General features: G+C 44.4%; 1 protein-coding gene across 1 annotated transcript; it reads left to right on the forward strand.

Annotated features, from left to right (window-relative positions):
* The first annotated feature begins 509 nt into the window (after positions 1-509).
* On the forward strand, positions 510-23,620 carry mgaa (MAX dimerization protein MGA a). The gene is given in 29 exon segments (XM_063908041.1): positions 510-971; positions 3,169-3,955; positions 3,958-4,351; positions 4,618-6,463; positions 6,629-6,737; positions 7,299-7,406; positions 7,508-7,636; positions 7,936-8,058; positions 8,245-9,056; positions 9,174-9,444; positions 9,602-9,720; positions 9,828-9,923; positions 10,148-10,247; positions 10,363-10,718; positions 11,400-11,615; positions 11,618-12,004; positions 12,337-12,601; positions 13,744-14,013; positions 14,516-15,147; positions 15,521-15,646; positions 15,764-15,875; positions 18,316-18,455; positions 19,467-19,543; positions 19,824-19,950; positions 20,158-20,269; positions 20,639-21,115; positions 21,198-21,275; positions 21,785-21,954; positions 21,957-23,620. Coding segments are annotated over 28 exon segments (8,952 nt in total). The 5' UTR covers positions 510-971; positions 3,169-3,243; the 3' UTR covers positions 22,545-23,620.
* The last annotated feature ends 46 nt before the right edge of the window (positions 23,621-23,666 follow it).

Consider the following 23,666-nt stretch of genomic DNA (forward strand, 5'->3'; position numbering starts at 1 on the left):
ATCCCACAAACCACTAGCTAAACGCTTCCGTTGGTTTTACGTGGATCTGGCTGGGTGGAAACATCATGGAGTCTGTCTGCTGCTGCTGCTGCTGCTGCAGTCTGTGATGTGGCCGAAAATGAGCAGTCAAATACGGGATAATGGCTCACAAGCCACAAGCACAATTGATTAAAACACATCTAGTTCGAGCGAGTCCATTTTGTGAAACGCCACCACAATTTAGAGTCCATAAACAAGCAATAAGCGAGGCCAGGTTGGGGGTAATGAACCGACGCTGTTTTAACCCGGAGTTAACCGCTTCTTTGCCACAGTGATTTAAACGCATTTATGCAATGTGTTCCGTTTAAATCCACCATTACCGTTAAATAAATGCCACCAACCCCAAGCTAACATCTTCCATCAGTTTCACATGGATCTGGTTGTTTTGTACAGCCAGTATTTTGCAATAGTTTTGACCATACATCTGCTGCTGTTTGTACTGGAAACATTCCCACCAGTTTCTCTCTTTAAGCTCTGTGTTTAGAATCAGCTACATCCCATGTTGACGAAGGTAAAACCGGAAGTAACTATAGCCTGTTTAGATAAGAAAATGAACTGTTGGTCGTAGCGTCTGTTTGCAGCATCAGGAAGTCAACATATTCCAGTAAAAAGTCCATTAGAGAGAGAAACAGCTACGGAACAGAAGACACCATCCTACTGCTCCACCGCTCTTCCCCCGCAGATAACGGACGATATTCCCCGCTGCTGATCCCGACCAGTTTTGAACCAGGTGGCGGCAGCAAGATGGCGTCCGAGGCTGCGCAGTACGGAAGAAGACGGGCGGTGACGTTTTAGAGCAAGGACACCGCATGCTTTTCTCCCCACCTCAGTTGAGAAAACATCCACCATGTCGGCTGGGTTTATACGACGGAAAACAAACGCGGATTAATGTCACGCCGTCGAAATACGTGATCTGTTGGACCGCGCAGAAGGTAATCCGTGTGCTGTTAGTGTTGCACATGGTCTCAGTGGGTCCAGACAGACTGTTGTGTTTGGTGTTACATGGGAAGCCATTACTGGGCTCAGCATCAGGCCTGCTGCTGCTGCTGCTGCTAGCTAGCTGCAAGCTCTTTAAGAACTGCTTATGCATTCAAAGTTAAACATATCAAGATGACACGATGAAAAGTGCTTATTAGCTGTTGCAAGTGCAACATTAGTTTCCCTTAACTCCACCCAACTTAAAATAGATGTTTAATACTCAGTTAAATGCGGTAACAGGCCGCTACGTGGCATTAAGCATGTTATTTAAGGATATTCAGGGTTGGTGAAGTTACTGTAAATGTATTCCAACACAACCCTTTTCCCCTAACTTTGCCATACTAAAAAAATGGATGTTTCACTTAGTTAGGTTTATATGGCGCTACATGGCAACACATCTAGTTCAGCATGTTATAATTAGCGCCGGGGAATTACTGTAATTGTAATCTGATTACTCATTAATCTGTTACGTATCATGATACAATGGTTGTTCAATATATTGCGTTGTATTGCGATATATGCATAAAATGTCAGAGTTGGCTTTCATTATCAACATGCAATAGGTTATAAAAGTGAACTTTATGCCTCTAAATGTTTCAGTTTATACCGGTGCAGTAGAAAAGTGAATGTAGATTACAACACTGCTAGCTAGGTTGTAAGTAATAACACCTGCAGTGCATCAAATGGCCACTAGCTGGCTAAACAATTGGAGCAAACGCCGTAAAGCGCCATGGTAAAACTGACCTACTTCACTGAAGAAAGATAAACAGTTACAGTCTGGAATAAAAAATAGTTTTGATCTTTTATAGCTTATTTACCCTATTTGAATGACCCATGCCAAGCATCACACAAACAACAAACAGATAAAGACCAGAGTAACGTACAGACTTGAGAAATAGATATACTAACAGCTACTTGGTAATTTGCTTTAAATTGTGTGGCAAAATATGGAGATGTATTGTAATATTGTTATTTAAGTGAAGTTACTGTCATTGTATGCCGATGCAATTACTTTATATTAGGATTGAGTGTTCGCAAGAACCTGGTAACCCCATACGTGTCATGATAACGTTGTACTTCAGTGTGTTGTGAATTGTGATGTATGGCATAAAACATCATACTAGACAACAAATAACACAACAACATGTGCATTCAATTTAACTTTTACTTTTGCACTTTTTTTACGTTGGAGTAGAAAAGTTAAATGACTAACTATATCGATTGCAACATTGCTAACTAGCGTTCAGGATATCCAAATTAGCAGTACTATGACCTGCAGTACTTTGTAAGACCATTTGAGGTTTGCTTAAAAAATTGAGCAAACACCGTACATGTTTACACTCTGGTATAAAAAAACAAGCGTATTTACCCTCTTCCCAGTACCCAATCAAGCATGACTATTAAAGTAACCTACAGATAAAGAGGACAAATAAACATACTAACTGCTTCTTTATAATGCTGACTGTTAACAATGAGAATATAGCACTGGACAGGTTGTGTAGGTGTTGTTTCCTCCCCTGAAACTAATGAAACTTGCAATTTATTTGAAAGACAATGGAGATGAACTTCAGTTTGTGTTTATGGTCATAAAAAGCATTCATTGCAACAGTGTAGCTCATCTGATGGGTTTTATGTAGTTTTCTGAGAACAGTGGAGCTTTTTGGCTCGAGGAAGGAGAAGATATATCTGGGTTAGTAAAGGAAACAACATGCCAGCCACAGTTTGTAAATTTGATGTACATTAAGTGGCTCCATGTGTATCAGTTAAATCTCATCAGTTGAAACGTTTAGTGAAAATAATTCCACCAAAGCGCAATTTGCAGTGTATTGAAAATAAGTCAGAATAAACTGGTCGGTATCAATCCCTCTCATAAAGGCCACAAGGGCAAAAAGAGAAAGCAGAGCTCGGGGGTTGCGGAGGCTTGAACTTCTCAACGCTCAGTCCGTTTCCTGACATGTTGACCGGCCTTAAACAGACCGAAAAGATGATGTGCATGCTCTCATGCTACGCTGTGACACTTTCATTATCACAAAAATAAAATGATTTTCCTTGTTCTGACTATGTTGGTAACGAAAGGCAGTATATGGGATTAATGGTGTAGTGTACTGAAAATGCTACAACCAATTTTACAGCTCATTTTTGTTTTTTTAGGATGCTGTCCAAAACCATTGTAGAGATGTATAAAAAGCAGGATTCTCCTGCCCTTTAGATGTCTGGGAGCTGTTCATGGCTTCTAAGAAGAAGCGTAAAGGAATGGTGTTCCATCAGGAAGGGGCACCCACCCCTGTTGCGGCACCTGCCGCAGACCATCCATCTGCCCACTTTGTTGTTCCAAAACCAGGGAAGGCAAGTGAAGGTGGTTTGGAGCAAAGCAACTGTGTAACCAATGAAAAGGCAGATATGATGGGTAAACCCAAAATGTACCCATCTAAAGAACCGGTTAGGAAGGCTGGTGGACTCTCGGCTGGGAAGCATCCCAAAAGTTCAAACCCTGAGCCAGACAACTTGTCACCTGATAGCATCTGCAATGGTATCAAAGTAACGCTGGACAACAACGGAATGTGGAACGAGTTTTTCAAATGCAAAACAGAAATGATTGTGACTAAACAAGGCAGTAGGATGTTCCCCTCCTGCCGCTTTCGCATCTCTGGTTTGCAGCCATCTAGGAAGTATTCTTTGATCATGGACATTCAACTTTTGGACAACAGTCGTTACAAGTGGAATGGCAAAAGCTGGCAAGTTGCTGGAAAGGCAGAAACTCATGGTAAGAGTCAACCATTCGCTCACCCGGAATCTCCATCAACAGGAGAACACTGGATGAAAAATCCAGTGTCCTTTTACAAACTGAAACTAACAAACAACGTCTCAGAACAAGAGGAGAACACCATCCTGCATCTGATGCACCGCTACCTGCCAAGACTGCATGTGATCCAAACTGAAAAGCTGCTGAAGACACACATCTAAAGGGTCGCAATCTAATGACATTCACTTTTCCCCAGACTGAGTTCATGGCAGTCACTGCTTACCAAAACCCACGGCTTTCCCAGCTTAAAGTCGACTACAATCCGTTTGCTAAAGGACTGAAGGAGGAGGGCTCCAGTTCTTTGGGCCTAAAGCTGAAGTTGAACTCTGGCAACGACTTGCACAAAGGTGGAGGCAAAACAACCAATGACCAACATCCCCTGAAGAAGAGCTTGAAGTCGTTGCTTGCAAACCATAAACCTAAAAGCTCAAAAGCAGTGGATGCAAAGCCTTCGGGTTCTGTTGATCTTCAGAAAAATTCCACTACAAATGAAGATCTATCAGCTGCCAGTGTGACTGGGGAATGTTCGCGGTAAGAGTTACACTTTGTAAAAGAATATGGCATGCTTTTCATAATTGTACTTAATGTCAAGTCTGCAATAGAGTTCCAGAATGAAGACCCACTCTTAAATGTCCCTGGGTATGTTTCCTGATTTGCTAACTGTTGTGATTTTGATGTCTCTTGTTTAGCTGATAGCATGCCATAGTTTAGTTATACAGTATATGGTGTCTCCATTTCACTAAAATATGAGTTATGACATTAATGTAATTGTTTTATTGTTTGGTTTCCTTCACCAGCAATTCACATCCAGCTCAGAAGTTATTTTCAGAACTTATCCGGGAGGCTCATGTGTCACTGCATAGATGCAACGTGGAGCAGCTGGCCAATACTAATACCACATCTCCTAGAACTGAGCAAACCAATACTGAAACCACCGCTTTGAAAAGCAATGAAGAGGTTGCCGGAAGGGACAGTACATCTGTCAGAATAAATGGTGTACCGTCATCTGCAGAGAAAGGAGAAACTGTTAAAACAAATGGGAAGGTTAAAGAGAACAAGGACCTTTTGAGTTCAACAAACTGCAAAGACAATGTAAGGACTGACTGTTCTGAGTTCAATAATGACTCTCTAGCAGTTTCCAATAACTCCTCGGTGGAATCAGACCACCAACATAAGCCCAAAGCTCTATCAGAGGGAAAAGAAAAGGAGCAGAAACGGCCAGTGCCGCTACCTCTGCCTGCTCTAGCTCGTTTTTTGAAGCAGCATTCAACTAAATCTAAAAAGGCCAAGACTAAGGTGGACTCTCCACCCCGGGCACTCCCATCCCAACTTTCATCTAATTTAGAGAGTTCTGCTGCTGCTCCCGAAGGTCCAGAATCTGACCCCTGCGTTAAAGCAACTGATCCTTTAAAAGAGCCAACAGGTGATATCACAACATTTGACAACCAGACTTCTAGACATACTGTTGAACACCATCTGGAGGAAGTAGATTTAAATGTTCCTGGACAAGCAGGTAAAACCGCCAATGCACCTTCCAGTCCATCATGTCAAGATGATAATGCAACTACAGGCCCAAACGGACTAAGCACTGAAGATTTCCTGGCTTCTGTTTCTGTTGCCGAATGCATCAACTCAGAGGGACAAGATGGTACACCAGTGTTAGCTAATTTAGATGAACCATTTTGTACCCTTGAGACATCTTTATCCACCATGACGTCAACTCTTGCTACCTCTTCTGCATCTCCTATTTCGTCACCAACCCTTGAGACAGTGTTACCTGCCCCAAGCTCATCAGAAACCCCAACCATCAATGAGTCTTCCACACTACCTTCAGACTACCCTAGTATGAGGTCTGATTCTTCACTACCTGACCCTGAGTGTTCTTCATATGCTTTTGAGGAATTGTCACCTACAAGCTCTCCTGAACCTTTACCTTCCCTGCCTCTCTCATTAGCTCTAGAATTTGACTGCACTACTTCTGAACACACTCCTCAAGCACCGTCTCCTGAAGAGTTGGATCACAGCGAAGCATCTGTGTTCAAATGGCATACAGTGTTACCTCTACCCAAGCCGTACATAGAAGCTTCACTCACTACATTTCAGCCCACACCACAGACTCTTCCTTTAGTGTCTGTAACTTCACCTCTGTTGCCTTCCCAAACCTCCTCCCAATCTGAACCACAGGGTATTGACACCTCCACATCCATGGCTCCCCTTGATCCTTCTCCGTCATTTCAAGAAAACGAACAGTCGCTTCCATTCCCTGCTGAACTGTCCCCACTTGCGCTTCAGTTGCCGCTGTCTCCAACCTTTTCCTCGTTAGATGGAGACGGACTGTCACCTACGCCTTCAATCGCCGAACTCGTGCACTTTTTCTCCAACGACCATGACCTCGGTATGGCGTTCTCAAACACAGAGGCAATAGACGTTCCCTGCCCACCTCCGAGTACAGTAGAAGCAAGTGCACATGAGCCTTCTCTACAGGTGCAACCAGTTCCAGCCAAAAGAACCTGCAAGCGCAAGAAGAAGTCCAGGCAGCGAAAGGTAGTGGATATGGATCAGGAGATAGATGCCTCATACGGTAGAATGCATCCCAACGTGGAGGAAGTAGAGGAGCAGTTATTTATTTCATTCACTTCAAAGGTAAGAACTTTCTCTTATCTGTTTTTATGTTTTGGCATCCAGTCCCTAAAATACAGCTTGGTGTAATGCAGCCTGTAGCTTCATCAGTAGGCCAATAATCTTGTTGGAGATGAAGGGGCTTACTCAATGTACATTACAGAACATTTCAAACTAAAACTATTTTAGGAGGCCCTCAAACTTCACATTGCGGACCACGTCGATGGAACAGTCTCACAACCGCAGACAACAGCAGAGGGACCCGTGCCACAACAATCGACTGACACACCTGAGAACGGTAACAGTCATTATCATGTGACATTTTCCAGTTGTTTAAAGTTGCAGATGTTGCAGAATGGTAATATATGTGTGTAAGGTACAGAAAAATGACGTGCTTAGCTTAGCCTACAGACTGGACGCAGGGGGAAAAGCATTAGGAATACAAAATAACAGGAACTAGAGCTAACTGAAAGCAACTACAGCTAGAGACTAACATACATTTCACAGGACTCTAAACTTTAATTAGACTAATGGTATCCAGAAACGGACACCAAACTAACACTCAACTAGAAACTGACTAATTACCTGGGACTGCTATCTGTGTCGAAGTTAACTGGACCAAGATGGTTATGCGAGCTAACAGAACTGATAGCTGGCTTATAGCTGAACACCACTTATTAGCTAACAGGAAGTAGAAGCTCAGTCAAACAAGAAACAAGCTATAAAAACCTAATGCATTTTTATTTTGTATTCTGTGGAAACCGCTGTTTGGAGTTAGGCTAACAACATCCCAAACATTTCAACAAGCTCAAATGACCTGGTTTAATGAAAAAGTGGATAACATGACATTTCTGTTCAGTAGAGACAGCAGGTGATTCCGAGAGGATCGCTGCCTTCGAGAAGATCCTTCTGAGAGACCTGAAGCTGCTGAGACACAGACAGGTGATCCATCCTGTGCTGCAGGAAGGTACGTCAGACTGTACTTCATGAAATGTTTGAAATACTAGTTCTTTCTCACATTAAAGCGTAGAAATAAATATATATTAAAACAAAGAAATATTTCAACAGTGGGTCTGAAGATGAGCCTGCTGGATACCACTCTGGCCATAGACCTGCAGTACCTGGGAGTCCGTCTGCCCATCCCCCCTCCTGGAGTCTCCCTGGAGCCCCTGACCCAGGAACTGCCTCCACCTCCAGGTCAATACCTTCATAATGACCCAAATCGAGGTTAGATATACATGAATGTCCTGCGATTGATTGGCAGCTTACATATTTATAGATCAACGTTAGAGATACATGGAGCTTGATTTCTTCAGTTTCTGTTTTACTATAAATATTCCTGAAATGCAGAAATTTGAATTTGATTACGTCATAAACACGACTGTTCTATTAATCCACCTTAAAGCAGCTGAAGAACTTTTTCAGATTTACAAATGTAGGAAAAATCCTTAAATGGACTGTTGCTGATTCACTCTATTTTTTGTTTTGGTCTCCAGGTGTTTCTGCAGCGTTTGTGTCCAGAACAGGAAAGACGACCGATGTGACTCAGATTAAAGGTTGGAGAGAGAAATACACTCCGTCTGAGCCTCCATCCACTCCAACACCAACAAAACCTGAAGGTAGTTACAGTTTGGAAACAAATTACCAAGAAAACTTTTGAAACATTTTTAATAAATGATGTCATCTTTGGGATTTTAGCCTTTGAAGAAGACTCAACAGAGAAGGGAAACCCCAAAAAGGAATACAGAATTGTCTCATTGCATTTGTGATGAATCTTGTCTTAATATTTGTCCTGTGTCCTGCAGCTGGTCCTAGTTCAGACCCACCAAAGAAGAACCTGTCCGCGTTCTGCAGTGACATGCTGGACGAGTATCTGGAGAACGAAGCGAAGCTGATCGACGAGCGAGCCGACAGCTTCTCTCGGCCTGCCGTGGAGCCGCTGGTGTACGAGCTGCCCACCAGGAGCACCAGCTACGTCCGGACCCTCGACAGTGTCCTGAAGAAACAGACCTCCAGCTCCCCCACATCAGAACTCATATCTGGATTCATCCCGCCCTCCAAGAGACCCAAACTCACAATCAAGGAGGTTAAAAAACCCCGGAAGAGAGGTCCAAAACCCAATAAACTCAAAGAAGAATCACCTCCAGGTTCAACACCTTCTCTGAGTCCTACTGAATCAAATCTGCCCCCTAAACAACCTGAACCCCTTATCCCAGCAGCCCCCACTCCATCAGAGCACACAGCGCCTGTCACTGAACCTCTGAAACCAAGAAAGCAACACCTGAAAGTCCGATTCAACGAGCCAAAGCTGTCCCCTCTGCCTCATCAACCCAAGCAGAGGAGGAAGCTCAAACCCAAGCCCTCGTCTCAGACCCTCACCCCCACCAAGACCCCGCCGTCTGCCGCCCTAGAGCACATGGCCCCGGTGGAGTCGGACTCTGAGCTCGGTGCGGCCGTGGATCCTAAATCCTGCAGGAAGGACAACGCGCCGGTGGTGACCCGCGCTCTGCTGAAGCAGAAGGACCTGGAGGACGCCGTGCTGTGGGAGGGGCTTCACCGGACCTCCATCACCAAGGAGAGGGCCGCCATCGCTCTGACGTCCCTGTTCACACTGAAGGTAAGAGGATCCTTTTCAAAGGGTCTCATGAGGCTTTATGCCTGCTGATGAAATGAAGAGCATATATGATATTTATTGCCTCTTCTGTATATTGAGCACTGTTGGTACCCTCCTTAGGGTTTCGTCAGTGAGAACCCCACTGCCCCCATCCAGCTGGTGCGGAGGCGAGCCCCCCCTTGCCTGAACGAGTCCTGCCGGCTGGGCTGCCTGTGCTCCAGCCTCGCTCACTGCTCCAGGATCAGCCACTGCGGCCGGCCCGCCTGCATGCTGGGCTGCAGCTGCCTCAAACAGAAAGTGGTGCTCCTCAAGAACCTGGACGGATCCGACTCCAGCCCCACACAGCCCGGACACAAGAAGAGGAGGAAGAGGAGGATGAAGATGGCCTACGGTGAGTTTCCTGCCTTGTATTATATAGGTTTTAGTGCTTGTAAATGGTCTGCAAAGGCTAAAATCCAAAAGTTCTCTCCCAAAACAGAAACACACATTTGGAGTTAAAACTCCCCCATTTTTGATCACCTGCTCTGTTCCTGTGGTTTGAATTGTAGTCCTGAAGGAGGCAGACAGCGTTTCCCAGCCTGCCGAACGGGTCCGGACTCTGTGGAAGAGAGATGCTGCAGACTCAGATCCAGACCCGATCCACACACCTGGATCGGCATCATTGACAGTAAGATCTGTTTATTATAAATGCTGATGGTAAAGGATCACTTCCCCTCTCATCTGTTGTTATCATTAGCAACAACATGTAAACATCTTTCTCTGTGTTTGTTCCAGGAGAGGTTAAAGGACAACGGCAGATGTGCCAGAGTCCGAGTCTTCGTCGGGAAGAGGAGGAGGAGCAGGAAACAGAAGACTCCTGATCCTCCAATGGTAACACCTCTTACACGTAATAAAGTTATGACATTACACACCTGAACTGTGTCTCAAAATGCTCCAAACTTCATTTTAGATCAGAGAAACAAGGCTAGTATATCTCAACCACGCCTTCCGCTGCCCAACAGTTACTGAAACCGCACCCACGTTACCTGTTCTTGCAGCTAAAGGTGTGGAAGTGCATGACATGCATTAACCACTCACTGATATTTCTCTTTCAGGAGGAGTCTAAAAATGCAGAGTCTAAAATGGTTCTGCCGAAAAGAAAGAAAGGCGTGACATCGAAGGGAACAAAGACCAAAACCTCCATTCCTCCACCACGTAGGTTCACTGACCCCTGTACACATCCTGATTCATTAAAGTAGACCTGGTGTAACAGAGCTGTTATGGAACACCTCCCTGGAGACATGATGGTAATGTTTGTGTTTTTCTCCAGCAGAGGATCCTCAGCCAGCTCCCTCTCCCCGGCCTCCCTCTCCTCCAGCAAAGCCTCTTCCCAAGCGTCTGATCATCGTGGCTGAGTGTCAGTGGGCGAAGGAGGGTGACCGTGACCTGGTCCTGAGGAAACTCTGCGAGGCGATGGCTCGGGACACACTGGAAGACCCTTTCTGGATCAAAAACTATCTGGTCAGTCCGGGGAGCCGTTCGCTAGAGGAGAGCGACGGAGAGCAATTCGTCCAGTACAAGATGCACATCTGCAGACCCAAACTGAGGCAGGAGTTACCTCTGACACCCCCGATGCCGATGCAGATGCTGAAACCTCAGATAAAACAGGAGACGAAACAACAGCAGGTAGGCTGACCTGATAACGTAAAGATATAAATGAAGATATTACTGAAATCCATCAAGTTCCTTTCCACATTTAGCACAAACCTTCAACCTTTATTCATAATGTCTACGTCCAGTTTCTCAATCAGTATTTGAATGTGTTCCAGGTTTTTGTCCATGTGTATTCACTCTGTTTAAATCTGTCCAGCAGCAAGCTGTCCGCCCCATGAATTACATGTATTTACCACAATATCTATTTGACTCCAAAAGTAAATCGTTAGATAAGTACAGATCTTATAAAGCCTTTGCATTTGACTTCAGAAATATGTTGCCAGTTTAAATTGTATTATTTATTTATTCCACACATGGCAGAAAACAAAACATGTACACTTATTGCACATGTTGTAGCACATGGTGGAAAGGAGCAGGGAGAAAACATCGTATTTTACCTGCCCCTTCTTAATAACTGTTTCTCTCCCATTTCTGCCCCAAAAATAGTCACAAAAAAAGTTGGTACGAGCCGTCACATGTCTGTGTTTATACTCTGTGTAAAAAAAGACTAAGCTAGCCCAAAAAATATACTGAAAAAAACACTTTATCATTTTAAAATTCTGAAAAACACCAACTTTGGTCGGTCAGAGAGCTACAGGATGAGAGCCTTTGGTGTTTCCACACTGACGTTTTAAATCCTGTGTCTTTGCACAGGACCCCCCAGCAGAGACGGCGATAGATGCGGCGCCTCCTGAAGATTGGCAGCGGGAAGTGGAGGAGGAGGAGGAGGAAGAGGAAGTGAAGGAGGAAGAGGAGGAGGTAGAAGAAGCAAAACCTCTTGAGGATTGGCAGCGAGAGGTGGAGGAAGTGGAGGAGGAGGAGGAGGAGGAGGAGGAGGAGGAAGAAGTGGAAGAAGCAAAACCTCTTGAGGATTGGCAGCGAGAGGTGGAGGTAGAAGAGGAAGTGAACGAGGAGAAGAAGAGGAAACAAAACCTCTTGAGGATTGGCAGCAAGAGTTAGAGGAGGAAGAGGAAGTGAAGGAGGAGGAAGAGGAAGTGGAAGAAGAAGAAGAGGAAGTGGAAAAAGCAAAACCTGTTGAGGATTGGCAGCGAGAGTTGGAGGAAGAAGACATCAAGGAGGCGGGATCAACGGCTCACCAGGTGCATGATGGGAAACAGATCAGAAGAGAGGAAGTGATATCACAGAAGCAGAGGGAGATGTTGGGTAGATTGGGTCTGCCGTTCCTGACCGGAATCACCCCCGCCGGCTTCCTCTCCGCCAACACCAAGCAGCCGGGAAGAACAGAACACACCATCCAGGTGAGGAATTACTGCAAACTACATGATGATTGGGGGGGGGGGGGGGTATTTGGACAATTTACTAAAGTCAAAGCACTGCTATCAGACTGTAAAAACTCACGAGTATAAGTATTGCTTTGGAAACGTTAGTGAAGTAAAAGTAAATGAGTGAAATCAGCCTAATTTAGTTGAAATAATGGACATAAATGCAGAAAAACACCCTAAAAGAATCAAAAATATGTAAAAAATGTCTTATTTTATAGATGCCAATTCATTTCCTCTCATTGAATATTCCACTTAGCTGTTCAAATAATCCATTCATCTAAATTAAACACATCTTTGTCTTTGTGCAGGTGAACAGTAAGCCCTACCCTCTGGCTAAGATCCAGCTGGGGAAAATGGGAGCGCTCCATCCGGCCAATCGGCTCGCAGCGTACCTCACCGGCCGGGTGGGGAACAACAGGAAGCTGCCAGCGCCCGCTCTACCCCCCTCCAAACCTCCTCAGAGTTCAGCACCGACCCTCCTTAAAGTCTCCTCGTCTTCTTCTGTGGTGCCCGCCCCCCCACCCACACATCAGCAACCGGTCACCATAGTCGCCCCTCAGAGTTTCCACACAAGTAAACACTTCTATTTTATTTTGACAACCTTTTTGTGGACGTTTTCATACTCGACTTACCAAAATAAAAGCTCAGTGAAGTCTCATTATTAGTCCCCTTATATTTTAAATAGTTAAGATACTATACAGTAAAACATCAGCTTAATCATGAAAATGTGACACACAGAATGTTCAAATGCTTTATTCATTATTAACACAATTCATTGAAACTGAAGTGGTATCAGGAAACTTGTCCACCCTCAATTGCTGTTATACAAAATACCGCAACTACTTTTCCTGGCGCTTCTTTAAGTACATTTTGATGAGAATACTCTTTCACTTTAGTAACATTTTGAATGCAGGACTTTACGTGTAACAGAATATTCCTACACTCTGGGTCTTTAGTACTTCTCCCACCTCTGAAGCCAACTCCCTTTCCTTTCGCTCTCTCTGTTTCTGATACTGCTTTCCTTTAACTCTTCCGGTGACTTTTTCTTATTTGAAACTTGTTTGGCCCGAGTAATTAGCGGTAATTAAAGAAACGAGCACGGGAGTAATGACTCGTCCACACGGTTCTGTTGCGTTGACGCTTGACGCACCTTCACTTTGAATGGGGTGACGTCAAGCTTTGCCGAACTGCATTGTGGTTCCGTTGCTTCGCTTTGGCTGCGTTGAGAAAAGTTAAACTCCTCAAACGTCGACGGAAGCGCCAGCCAGTCAAATCCCGCGTATGCTAATATGCCAGTACGCTAAGCGCTAGCCAATCAAACCGCGAGTATGTGTGTCTGGGGCGGGAAATTAATGGGATTGGTTGTTGGTCACGTTAACCCCAAGCGCCAGACACGCTTTCTGGCTCCGTAATCACACCAATGCACGTGCAACTTAAGTATCAGGGCTCCGACTGGTCACATCAATAATTAAATATCACTCTTAATACAACAAATAATTCACATTCATCTATTTGGAGGTGCACATTTTGCTGTGGTGCACATTTTGCTGTGGTGCACATTTTGCTGTGGTGCACATTTTGCTGTGGTGCTGAAGGTTGGCAACCTGGCAACTGTTACTGTCGAGCCCTGGAAAGGGGGGAATTGGGCTAGGTAAAGCGTGATGACATATTGTTACTGTAATTATAAATGATAAATGGTCTCTGTTTGGATTCAGGCTCCGGTCCTCCTGCTCCTAAAGGCTCTCAGCTGCTGATGCTTAAGGTTGCTCCTCCTGCAAAGCTTTCTCAACAGTCTCCTGCTCCAGTTCTTCTCCCTTCCTCCTCCTGCTCTTCCTCCCCCACTTCCTCCTACTCTCAGAGGATGGTGCTGCAGTCGGTGAGGACGGCGTCTGGTCGACAGTTCTTCCGTAAGCCAGACGGCACACTGGTCCAACTGGTTCCCCTCAGCCAGCTCAGAGCCAACAAGAAGCTGTGTGTGGAGAAAAGTGAGTCTATAAGCAAATGTAATTAATTCCAAAGCGGTTCAATGAGCCCAGAAATATGGAGATGGGGTCAGATGTCTGGGCAGACGGCTTTGTGTTTACGGAGAGTAAATAGGGGATGGATGTCCGGTTGGTCTGCCGGGGGTTGTGTGACAAGGCAGCAGGCTGACACTGAGACTGAGATTTCTGATCCTTTCTTTTACTCTCCTTTTTTCTGGAGAGGAAGTAAAGGAACCGGAGCTCTGGATCTATTTGTTGTTGGAGGTGCAATATATGACTCAGCAGCTTTAAGACGTGAAGACACTATTATTTTCAGCTTCGCTCTGATGCAGGATTTTCACCGGAAAGTGGGCGGGGCTTAATTTAGACCAGAAGTGAAGTTAGGGCCTCATGCTATATTTTCTTAGAGAAACCCTGGTTATTATACAGACTCATTACAAGCTAAAAAAACAACCAAATACTGAGCTTTATAAATGTCTTCCTGTGTCTCTGTTTCCTCCCACAGTCTTTCCTACTGCATCGCTCCCAACTCCAGTCGTCATTACTAAACAAATGTCACCTCAGACCAAAGTACCCTCCCCTTCCTCCTCCTCTTCCTCCCCCTCGCTGTCTGGCTTCCAGTCCCTCTCCCTCCCCTCCTCTTCCTCCCCCTCCCCCACCTGCCTGTCTCACAAGGGGATGCGCACCTTTAAGATCATCTGGCCCAATTCCAAGGGGGAACCCATGGTCGTCACCCCGGCTAAAGCTCCCCCCAAAGTGGGGCCCTCTCAGCCTCACCCCCCTACCATCCCGGTTATGATCTCCCTCAAACCCTCTGCGGCTCAGCGCATTGAGTTCGGGGTCAAAGTGGTGACGGTGTCTGCAGATGGACTCCATCAGAAACCCTCCACCTGTGCAGGGACCAGAGCTCCAGAGGTCTCAACTATCCCCCCTCCGGAGGTGGCCCCTAAACTGATGGACCTGGACATTATCTGTGTGGACGGCAACACGCTGCCCCCCACCTCGGAGACGGGGGGCGGGGGGAAGCGGTCGGTGGACACGGTGAAGCTGGAGCCGTCGAGCAGTGAGACGGACAACTCGTCAGACTTCAGCGATGATTTGGAAAGCGACAAAGAGACGGGGGGAAATCAACAAGCTGTAAATATGCATATTATTAATGATTGGTTTATATTATATTTTGATAGTTTGAGGAATACACGTGCTTATTTTCTGGTTCATATTTGTGCATCGCACTGGGTAGTTGATTGATAGAAATTAAATCATCCACTGACCTCCAGACATCTGTTTCCTAATGTAAGTCAATGGGGGGAAAGTCACATCACGTCACTGACACAGAGGGTGTAGTACCACCGTTTGACCACCAAATGTGCACGTCCCTACTTCAGAATTTCTGAAATGTAAACGCATTCTCTAGAAGTAAAAAGCTGACGTTATGCTATGAAGGAACTAGGGAACTGGAGGTCCCGTGATCCTGCGTCGGCTTCAATATATGTTGTTTTTACTCTTCCAGCAGCGTCTCTTGCACAACAACAGGGAGAAATGGCGTCGGAAAGGTCTGCAGAGCAAGTTTAATGCTCTGAGTCGAGAAATAGGCCAGAAGGAAGAGAAGGCTTCAAAGGTCTCCACACTGAACATGGTAGCACATCTTCAGACCTGCATACAGCGTGTCCACGCCTCCATTTCTTCACATCCTCAGATCATTTATTGTATTCCCTTTTTAATAAATAGATGTTTGATTTATTTTTTATCTCAGGCGATAATGTTGATCAAGCAGCTGAAGCAGACTGAGAGCGATCTGGAGGAGAGGAAGAGGAGGCTGACACGGAAACGAGATAACTTCATCACCCTCATCGCTCCGACAACAGGTAGGAATACTGAACTCTGTACATGGAAAGGAAATATGAGAAGACAAGGGAATAATAATGATAATAATAATAATACAAAATTAAAAATAAATAAGGTAATTTAATAAATAAATAACATTAAAAACATAGTAATTATAATAGTAATAAGCAGACATGTGGACTCGAGTCACATGACTTGGACTCGAGTCAGACTCGAGTCATGATTTTAATGACTTCAGACTTGACTTGATCAAATTCGGCATGACTTACGACTCGACTTGGACTTGAATACTATTAACTCGAGACTTGACTCGGACTTTGCCTCTTTTACTTGTAATGACTTGACATGCCTAGAGTCAAAAGCTAAATTTCCTGATCATGGACATCCTTCCCTGCAATGCGAACCTGCGAAGCCCCAAAGACCGCAAAGTGAGAGAGCCGGCAGGCAAGTGCGAGCAATGCAATCATGTGGTGGATTTTGGCCTTTTTGGATTGGATCAGGGACCTAACCAGCGTGATTGGATAATCCCCGGGTTTCCCCTCATTAATATTCACGATTTCCCCGGATTTCATCTACGGAAAAGATGCAATTGTGCCACGGAAGGGAAGCCTAGTCGAGAGCTGTCCGTCTGGTCTGCGTCTCTCTCAGTTGCAATTGGCAGGTTTAAGATCCAGATTAGGTTCATGGTTGTGAATTATCTATGTAAATCGACTCTATAGATAACACGTTCATTCTACATGTTGAATGATGATAGCGTAATACAAATATAGGCTATACATACAATGACAAAACTGCCGTGGGCGATATGTTATCCGTATCCTTTGTTAAAATTAATGTTCAATAGCTCTATGCCAATGGGAACAACAGAACGTGCGCATTACATATGGACCAATGCGACACGTTCATTACGGCCGTGGACCGATAAACACTCAGTACCGTACGCACACCAACCGGCATTTGCGTGTTTAACACCGTGTTTAACACCGTGTTTAACACTGGCGTTACCGCCGCTTAACTTAAATAATGAAGAACTGCTTTTAATTACGACTTGGCCGAGATCTTAACGTGCTGTTCATGCGTTTCCCATGAATAGCCTACTACTATAACTCGGAGCGGAGCAGGATATAATGCGCATGTGCGACGTTGCTAGGCAACGTGTACAAAGGCTGGGGGGGTGGGGGGGTGGGGGGGGATACCCCCCAGACCCCCCTACAACGGTTTAGTTTGTCACCTTTTTCAGCCCTTCTGAGTTTGCAGGTATGTACACAAATAACTAAGATTAGGGAGGTGTACTCTGTCTCTCTCTCTGTCTGTCTGTCTCTCAAGCGCCTACCCCCAGCACCTTTCATTGTGTGTAGTCATGCTGCTTAATTGTTATACAGATTAAACATTGTTTTATTGAAATATTAGGTTTCTTTGTGATTTAAGCAAAATGTTGACCTACTGTAACTGGCATCCACTGAAGCATCAATGCCAGTTACATGCATCCACACAGTCCATGCCTCACTAGTCAAGGCGCTTTACCAACTTTAGGATGACAGTGGTGCCTTCCGTGCTCATACATTTCTAACCCACCATTCACACACAATACTTTGAAGGTCTTTGGGCGCATGCGTATATACAGATATATAAAATATATGCATAGTTTAATCTGTATGTATAAAAAAATACTGAAGATTAGGTTGATATGTTGAAATTGTGTGATCGTTAGTCTGATAATGGCATTATTAAGTGAAGAGTACATGATGACTTGTTCAGGACTCGAAGAAGCTTGGGACTTGGACTTGGACTCGACTTGGCTTTGGTGTTACTTGGACTTGGACTCGACTTGCCCTTCTCTGTCTTTACTTGGGACTTGACTTGGACTTGACTGCTGAGACTTGGGACTTACTTGGGACTTGCCAAACAGTGACTTGGTCCCACCTCTGGTAATAAGTACAGTAATTTAATACATTAAATAATAAATCAAAATAAGGACAAAAATAACAATACTGATAAAAAAAGAAGAAGAATATTAATAAAGAACTTAATAACGTATTAAATAATATACTGAAAGGGGGGAATAGGTTATTGTTGTTCGGAAATGTGGCGATACTAGTAAATACCAGTTATTAAATAAAGACATTTGATTTATTAAATGTGGAAGAAAATGAATAAGCCAGGGCTTGAATTTGAAAGCATCCTAATAATATTAATATTAGTAATGATAATACAGTCATTTATTAAAACATAATAACATATATATTTTAAGGTTTCTTTTATAACATTGAAAACAATGATCATTTTAAATTAGAATGAGTATTTGCTCCTCAGTCCCTCCATAGCTTACTGTATAACAGGAAACACGTGGAGCTGAACCGCGCTCTACCTGCTGTTTACTGTAATCCCTGCTGCGTGTTGCATCCTGTTGTCTTTGTTGTGTTCAGACTAAGATCAGCTGTTTTGTGTTTTGTTTTCAAGAGGAGAGTAATCGAATGAGCGCTAAACGTCACAGACCTCCGGAGTCCACAGACACCGACGGCCCGGAGGAACTGCTGAAGGTGGACGAAATGTCTGAAAACTCGGCAGGGGAGGAGATCCTCGTTAGCAGGACGGATAACGTAAGAGAAACTCATTTTCTGCAGAGCCCTCAGGGTCAGAGGTTGAGGTTAACATAAAAACAAATCACAGGCAACAAAGGGAGCAAACAAAAGAACCTTCACATCTCAAGGAGACACAAAGGGCAGTTATAACAGTTGTTTTTTAAAAGACAATAGAGATGGTTCTCTAGAAGGGATAACAAGAACCTTAAAAGGACTTCTTAGCCGGTGGTGGCAAAGTCCATAGGGCGTTGGCCTGGGAACTGGAAGGTCACCAGTTCAAGTCCCCGAAAGACCAAGTGCCACCGTGGTGTCCCTGAGCAAGACACTGGTTACCTACACTGCTGCCCGGGCGCCGTACATAATGGCAGCCCACTGCTCCTAACACTAGGATGGGTCAAATGCAGAGACCGCATTTCGTTGTCCTAGTACTTGTACTCTGTGCAATGACAATAAAGTTGTATCTTCATCTTCATCATCTTCATATAGAATTACAGATCCATATTTACATCTCCTTTTTCTTTATAAAAAAAATGAATACTTGAAAACAGCCATTTGAATTAAAGTGACTGAAAGGTAATATTATCATTTTTGCAAAATCAAAACATTTTTCTTGTTTTATTTAAAATGTTATATTTTATTTTCTATAAAACAGTAAAAATAAACATTTTGTAAATTGGTAAAATAAGGAAAATTCAATTGATGACGAAACATAATAAAAATATATTGTAGATAAAAAGGATTTAAATATGACTTCTCATAATAATCAGTTACATTTTAATAATTAGTTTTGTTGTAATTCAGGTTAATATTGTTCCATTTATAGGTTTGTTAATATTGTGTGTGTGTGTGTGTGTGTGTGTGTGTGTGTGTGTGTGTGTGTGTGTGTGTGTGTGTGTGTGTGTGTGTGTGTGTGTGTGTGTGTGTGTGTGTGTGTGTGTGTGTGTGTGTGTGTGTGTGTGTGTGTGTGTGTGTGTGTGTGTGTGTGTGTGTGTGTGTGTGTGTGTGTGTGTGTGTGTGTGTGTGTGTCAGGTGGGGGATGTGGCTCAGAGTTTTGCCATGGAGACGCTGGTGAGGAGGCGGCGGACGAGGAACAATAGGAATTCAAAGTAAGATCTGATCAGCAACATATCATCAAGATATTTTGTACCTTTTTAGAAATATTGTTTTCTGGCTTCACTTTAAGATTTTACAAGGAAAATCTGCAGTTTGGTTTGAGGGTGCAGCGCCCCTGTTACCTGGTTCAGACAAAACCCTGCTCATTACAGAAAGAAAAGTTGAAGACTGTGATAACCAATAACAAACACAGACTGTGAATCAGTGCTTCAGTGAAACGCCTTTAAGGATTAACAGGTGAGTGTAATTCTGTCTGTCATTACTTTGTCTCAGCAGAAGCACTTTGAGACTGAAGAGCCTGAAGAAGCCGGTCGATTTTCATAGCATCTCTCCCGCCTTCAAAGATCTCAGCTCGATGGTGAAGACCCAAAACTCTCCAAAGTCTCTCCAGCTCCAAGAGGTGAGACAGAAACCAGAGGAACTTTTTCACCCTCTAGGGGAGTTCTCTTTTCTTCATTGCACAAACAAACTGGTATTTCCTGTATTTCGCACAAGGTACATCTCAAGCTTTTCTGACCGCTTTACAGTCGCCTGATGGTGTCTGACTGATACACACACATGCATTAGTGTAACTTCAGCTTTTAACACACATTGTTTTGTGTTTCAGGCTCAGCAGGAGATTCTGAATCTGCAGAATGAGACGGCGAGACTGAAGAGTCTGAAGATCTGTCTGAACCAGAAGAGAGAGAACTTCCTCAGAGAGATCCAACAGAGAACAGGTGAGGAACCAGGGGATGGTTGTGAAGTCTGGGATACTGGTATCTTAACATTGTATCTACGTATATTGTTAGATAATTAAGCAAATAATTAAGTTAACTTTAGCTTGAGGTAAAACAGAGGTTAAAAATTGAACAGAAGGGGCATAAAAGCGGTCAAAAACATGAGGTTTTCTGAATGAGTGTGTATTTTAAGGCTTATCTGGTATAAAACCTTCTGTAACAACATGTTAGAATCATAGGCACAAAACAATATTGATTTGTGGCTTAAAGATGCCGTTGATAACGTCTAAACATGAAACTGATGCATGGTTATTTAAACCTGGTGTCGGTGTGAAGCTCTAACCTGAATGTGTGTGAATGTGGCTGCAGGGAGAAGTATGCGGAGAGTCCAGAGGAGTTTGCAGCACCTGATGTCAAAACAGACAACGGTGGAGGAGCGCCCAACAGCCAGTCAGCTGTCAGCAGCGAGAGGGGGCGGGGCGTCAGACTCTCCAGCGAGAGACTCGACTGATGACGACATCATAATCACGTCCTCCTCCCCGCTGAAGCCGACTCCACAAGCTCCTCCCCCTCCCGTTTCTGCTCCACCTATGAAGCAGCTTCAGAGGGTGGTGCAGAAGCTGCTGCCCATCCAGCCTCGTCCTGCTGTATCCCACAATGCATCACTGGAGAGGGACAGGCCGAAGACGTTTCCTAACATCCTGTCTCGCACTAAGAAACCAGCTGCGTTACCGTGCTATCAGGCTGTGTTCCCATTGGTCGGTGCTGCATTGCCGGGGCAACAGGTTCTGACCTTTAGCCAAATGGTGGGGGGGCCGACGGTGCTGCAGGCGTCTCCTACACCAGGTACCCACCGATCACTGTCAACCGCTCTCTGCCTCTTCATGCTTTTATTTTGAAGTAATTCATGTCTTCTTCCTGTCTGTAGGCGTGGCCTCATTCATCAACTTCCCCGGTCTGACCAATCAGGTGATCCATCTCCCCTCCCTGCCCCACCCGCCCACAGGTAAGATCTACCACCCCCGTTACCATAACTAACTAACCATCTAACTACACAGTTAACTAATAACTTAAATTTACAAGTAGCTCAACTAACCACCTACAAAAACAATTCATTAACTAATGTTTTAACCACACAGGTTAATCCACTCACTCACTCACTCACTCACTCACTCACAAGCTAACCAACTAACTACACAGGTAATCCAACACACAGCTTACTAACTACCTACATAGTTAACTCAGCTAACTAACTAACTTAATAAACTAATTAACTTCCTAGCTACACAGGCAACACACCTAACCAAAAAACCTAACTAACCTAAAAGTTTCTTAACTAAACTAATCACTGATACAAATTACTTGAAACTAACTAACATGCTAACACACTGAAAAGTTGAATGAACTAAGTTAGTTATGTTAACTAATGATTACTGACCCCACAGTACTTGTGTTGTTTTCTGATGTTACGTCCTGACAGCAGCTGATCTCTGTTTTGTTTTTCTTCTGAATCAGTCGCAGACTTAAACAACCTGCTTCATTTGGTTCAACCATCAACGACAGAACACAAACAGATACAACAACAAAACAACAGTCACAACAACAGCAACACATACTACAACAAATACAAAAACAACAACAACACCAACCACAAGAAAGAACGCACACTCCACCACCTCCCCAGAAAGTAGCTGAAGTCCCTCCTGATCCCAGATCCTCACCGCCTCCACCCTCCAGCCAGGGCCCGCCCACTTCTCCCTGCCCAGGAAAGAGTGCTGATCCTGGGGCTGAGATCCCGGCAATGAAGGGGTCCCTGGAGCAGCAGAAAGAGGAGGAGACCAAACACGACGAGGGTCTGACCTCCCTCCTCAATGAGATCGACTTCCTCAACCAGCAGACCGTCACCACATCAACAACAACAACAACAACAACCAGGGTCCTGTCACCGGGGGAATCGTCACCATCCGTCACCACCAGCGGAGCCGCAGAAGAGGAAGGACCTGCGCAGAGCCCCTGGCTCCTAGCGCTGGACTCTGACTCTGAGGGGTCGGCAAAGAGCGGAGGCCGACAGACTGAAGATGCAAAAGGTGGAGGCGGCGTGCTGGCCCCGCCCCCTTTGCTGCATATGAAAGTGGGCGGGGTGGAGAAAGTGGTGGAACCCGCCCACAGCGATGGAGAAGAAGAGGAAGGAGGAGGGAAAAAAGATGGCGGCGTGGCCTGGAGGCCGATGCCGAGACTAGTTCCTCTTGGGCTGAAAGGAAACCCCCCCAGCTGATGATTTCACGGACTGTTGATGATGTCACAGCAAAGTGGGTCATTGGTCGTCTGCAGGCTGCTCTGATTGGCTGTTTGAGTGCTGTTTAGTTTCAGCTGCAGCAGGGTTGGGAAATGTAAGACTCGAGCATCACAAGGGCTCCCTCGAAAGAAAAGCGATGTGATTTTTCCAGTGGATTTTGGACTCATTCCTTGTTAGTGTTCTATGCACCTGACACACCAGAGAGCCAATCAGAAACCTGCCCTTCTGGCTACGATACAGAACTTTTCACATGTCGTTTACAGACGCTCAGATACTATGTTCCCCATATTTATTAATGCATCTTATTTTCTACAATTTACAGTATTTATCTTCAGCTCCATCCTCGTGCGTTTCAGCCGCTCTGCCTGGGGCAATGTGCGGCAACGGGGGGAAAGTTGCTGAGTAATAGTTGCCATGAAAGTTGCTATTTAGTCTCATCATAGGAAACAAAAGAGGCCATAAGAGTGTGTGTTTCTCTGTGTCTGTGTCTGTGTGTGTTCTACTTTAATTTTTGTTTGCATATAATGAGCCCTAAGGTCAATAAATTGGAAATAATTGGAGGAAAATGTTCACAATGGCAGAAAATGTCTGAATTTTATGAAAAAGGGCCTTTGATTTACATTTAAATTATGCTATTTTTTCTTTAAAGTGTGAAACTTTATTCTGAAAACATGGCTTTTTTTTGGACAGTCATTTGTCTTCAGGATTGTCATTACATGTATTTCAGTTTCTTTAGTCCGGTTATGTTCACCGCAGAAAAGATTCTTATATTTCAGCAATGAAACACTACGTTTTTTACACTCACCTGTACCTGCTCAGTGTTTACGGACAATTAAAGGACCAGGCTGGTGTTGAAACATCAGCTGCTCTGTTGTATCAGAGGGAGCTGCTTCTCTTGGTGTTTGTACAGTGTACAGTTATTTCCTTCGATTTGTTTTTTTAAATTTGTATTTTTGTAAGTGTTAAACCCCCCCCCCCCCAGATGTAAATACATGTTCTCCATAGGAAGTAACTCACATCACATATACTCTGATATACCGTAAATAAAGTTTAAATAAGAGCTCCTGAAGTCTCATCTGTTTGTTTTATAAAGAGCTTTAG

Source organism: Eleginops maclovinus, chromosome 19, assembly GCF_036324505.1.
Source record: "Eleginops maclovinus isolate JMC-PN-2008 ecotype Puerto Natales chromosome 19, JC_Emac_rtc_rv5, whole genome shotgun sequence".
Classification (NCBI taxonomy): Eukaryota; Metazoa; Chordata; class Actinopteri; order Perciformes; family Eleginopidae; genus Eleginops; species Eleginops maclovinus.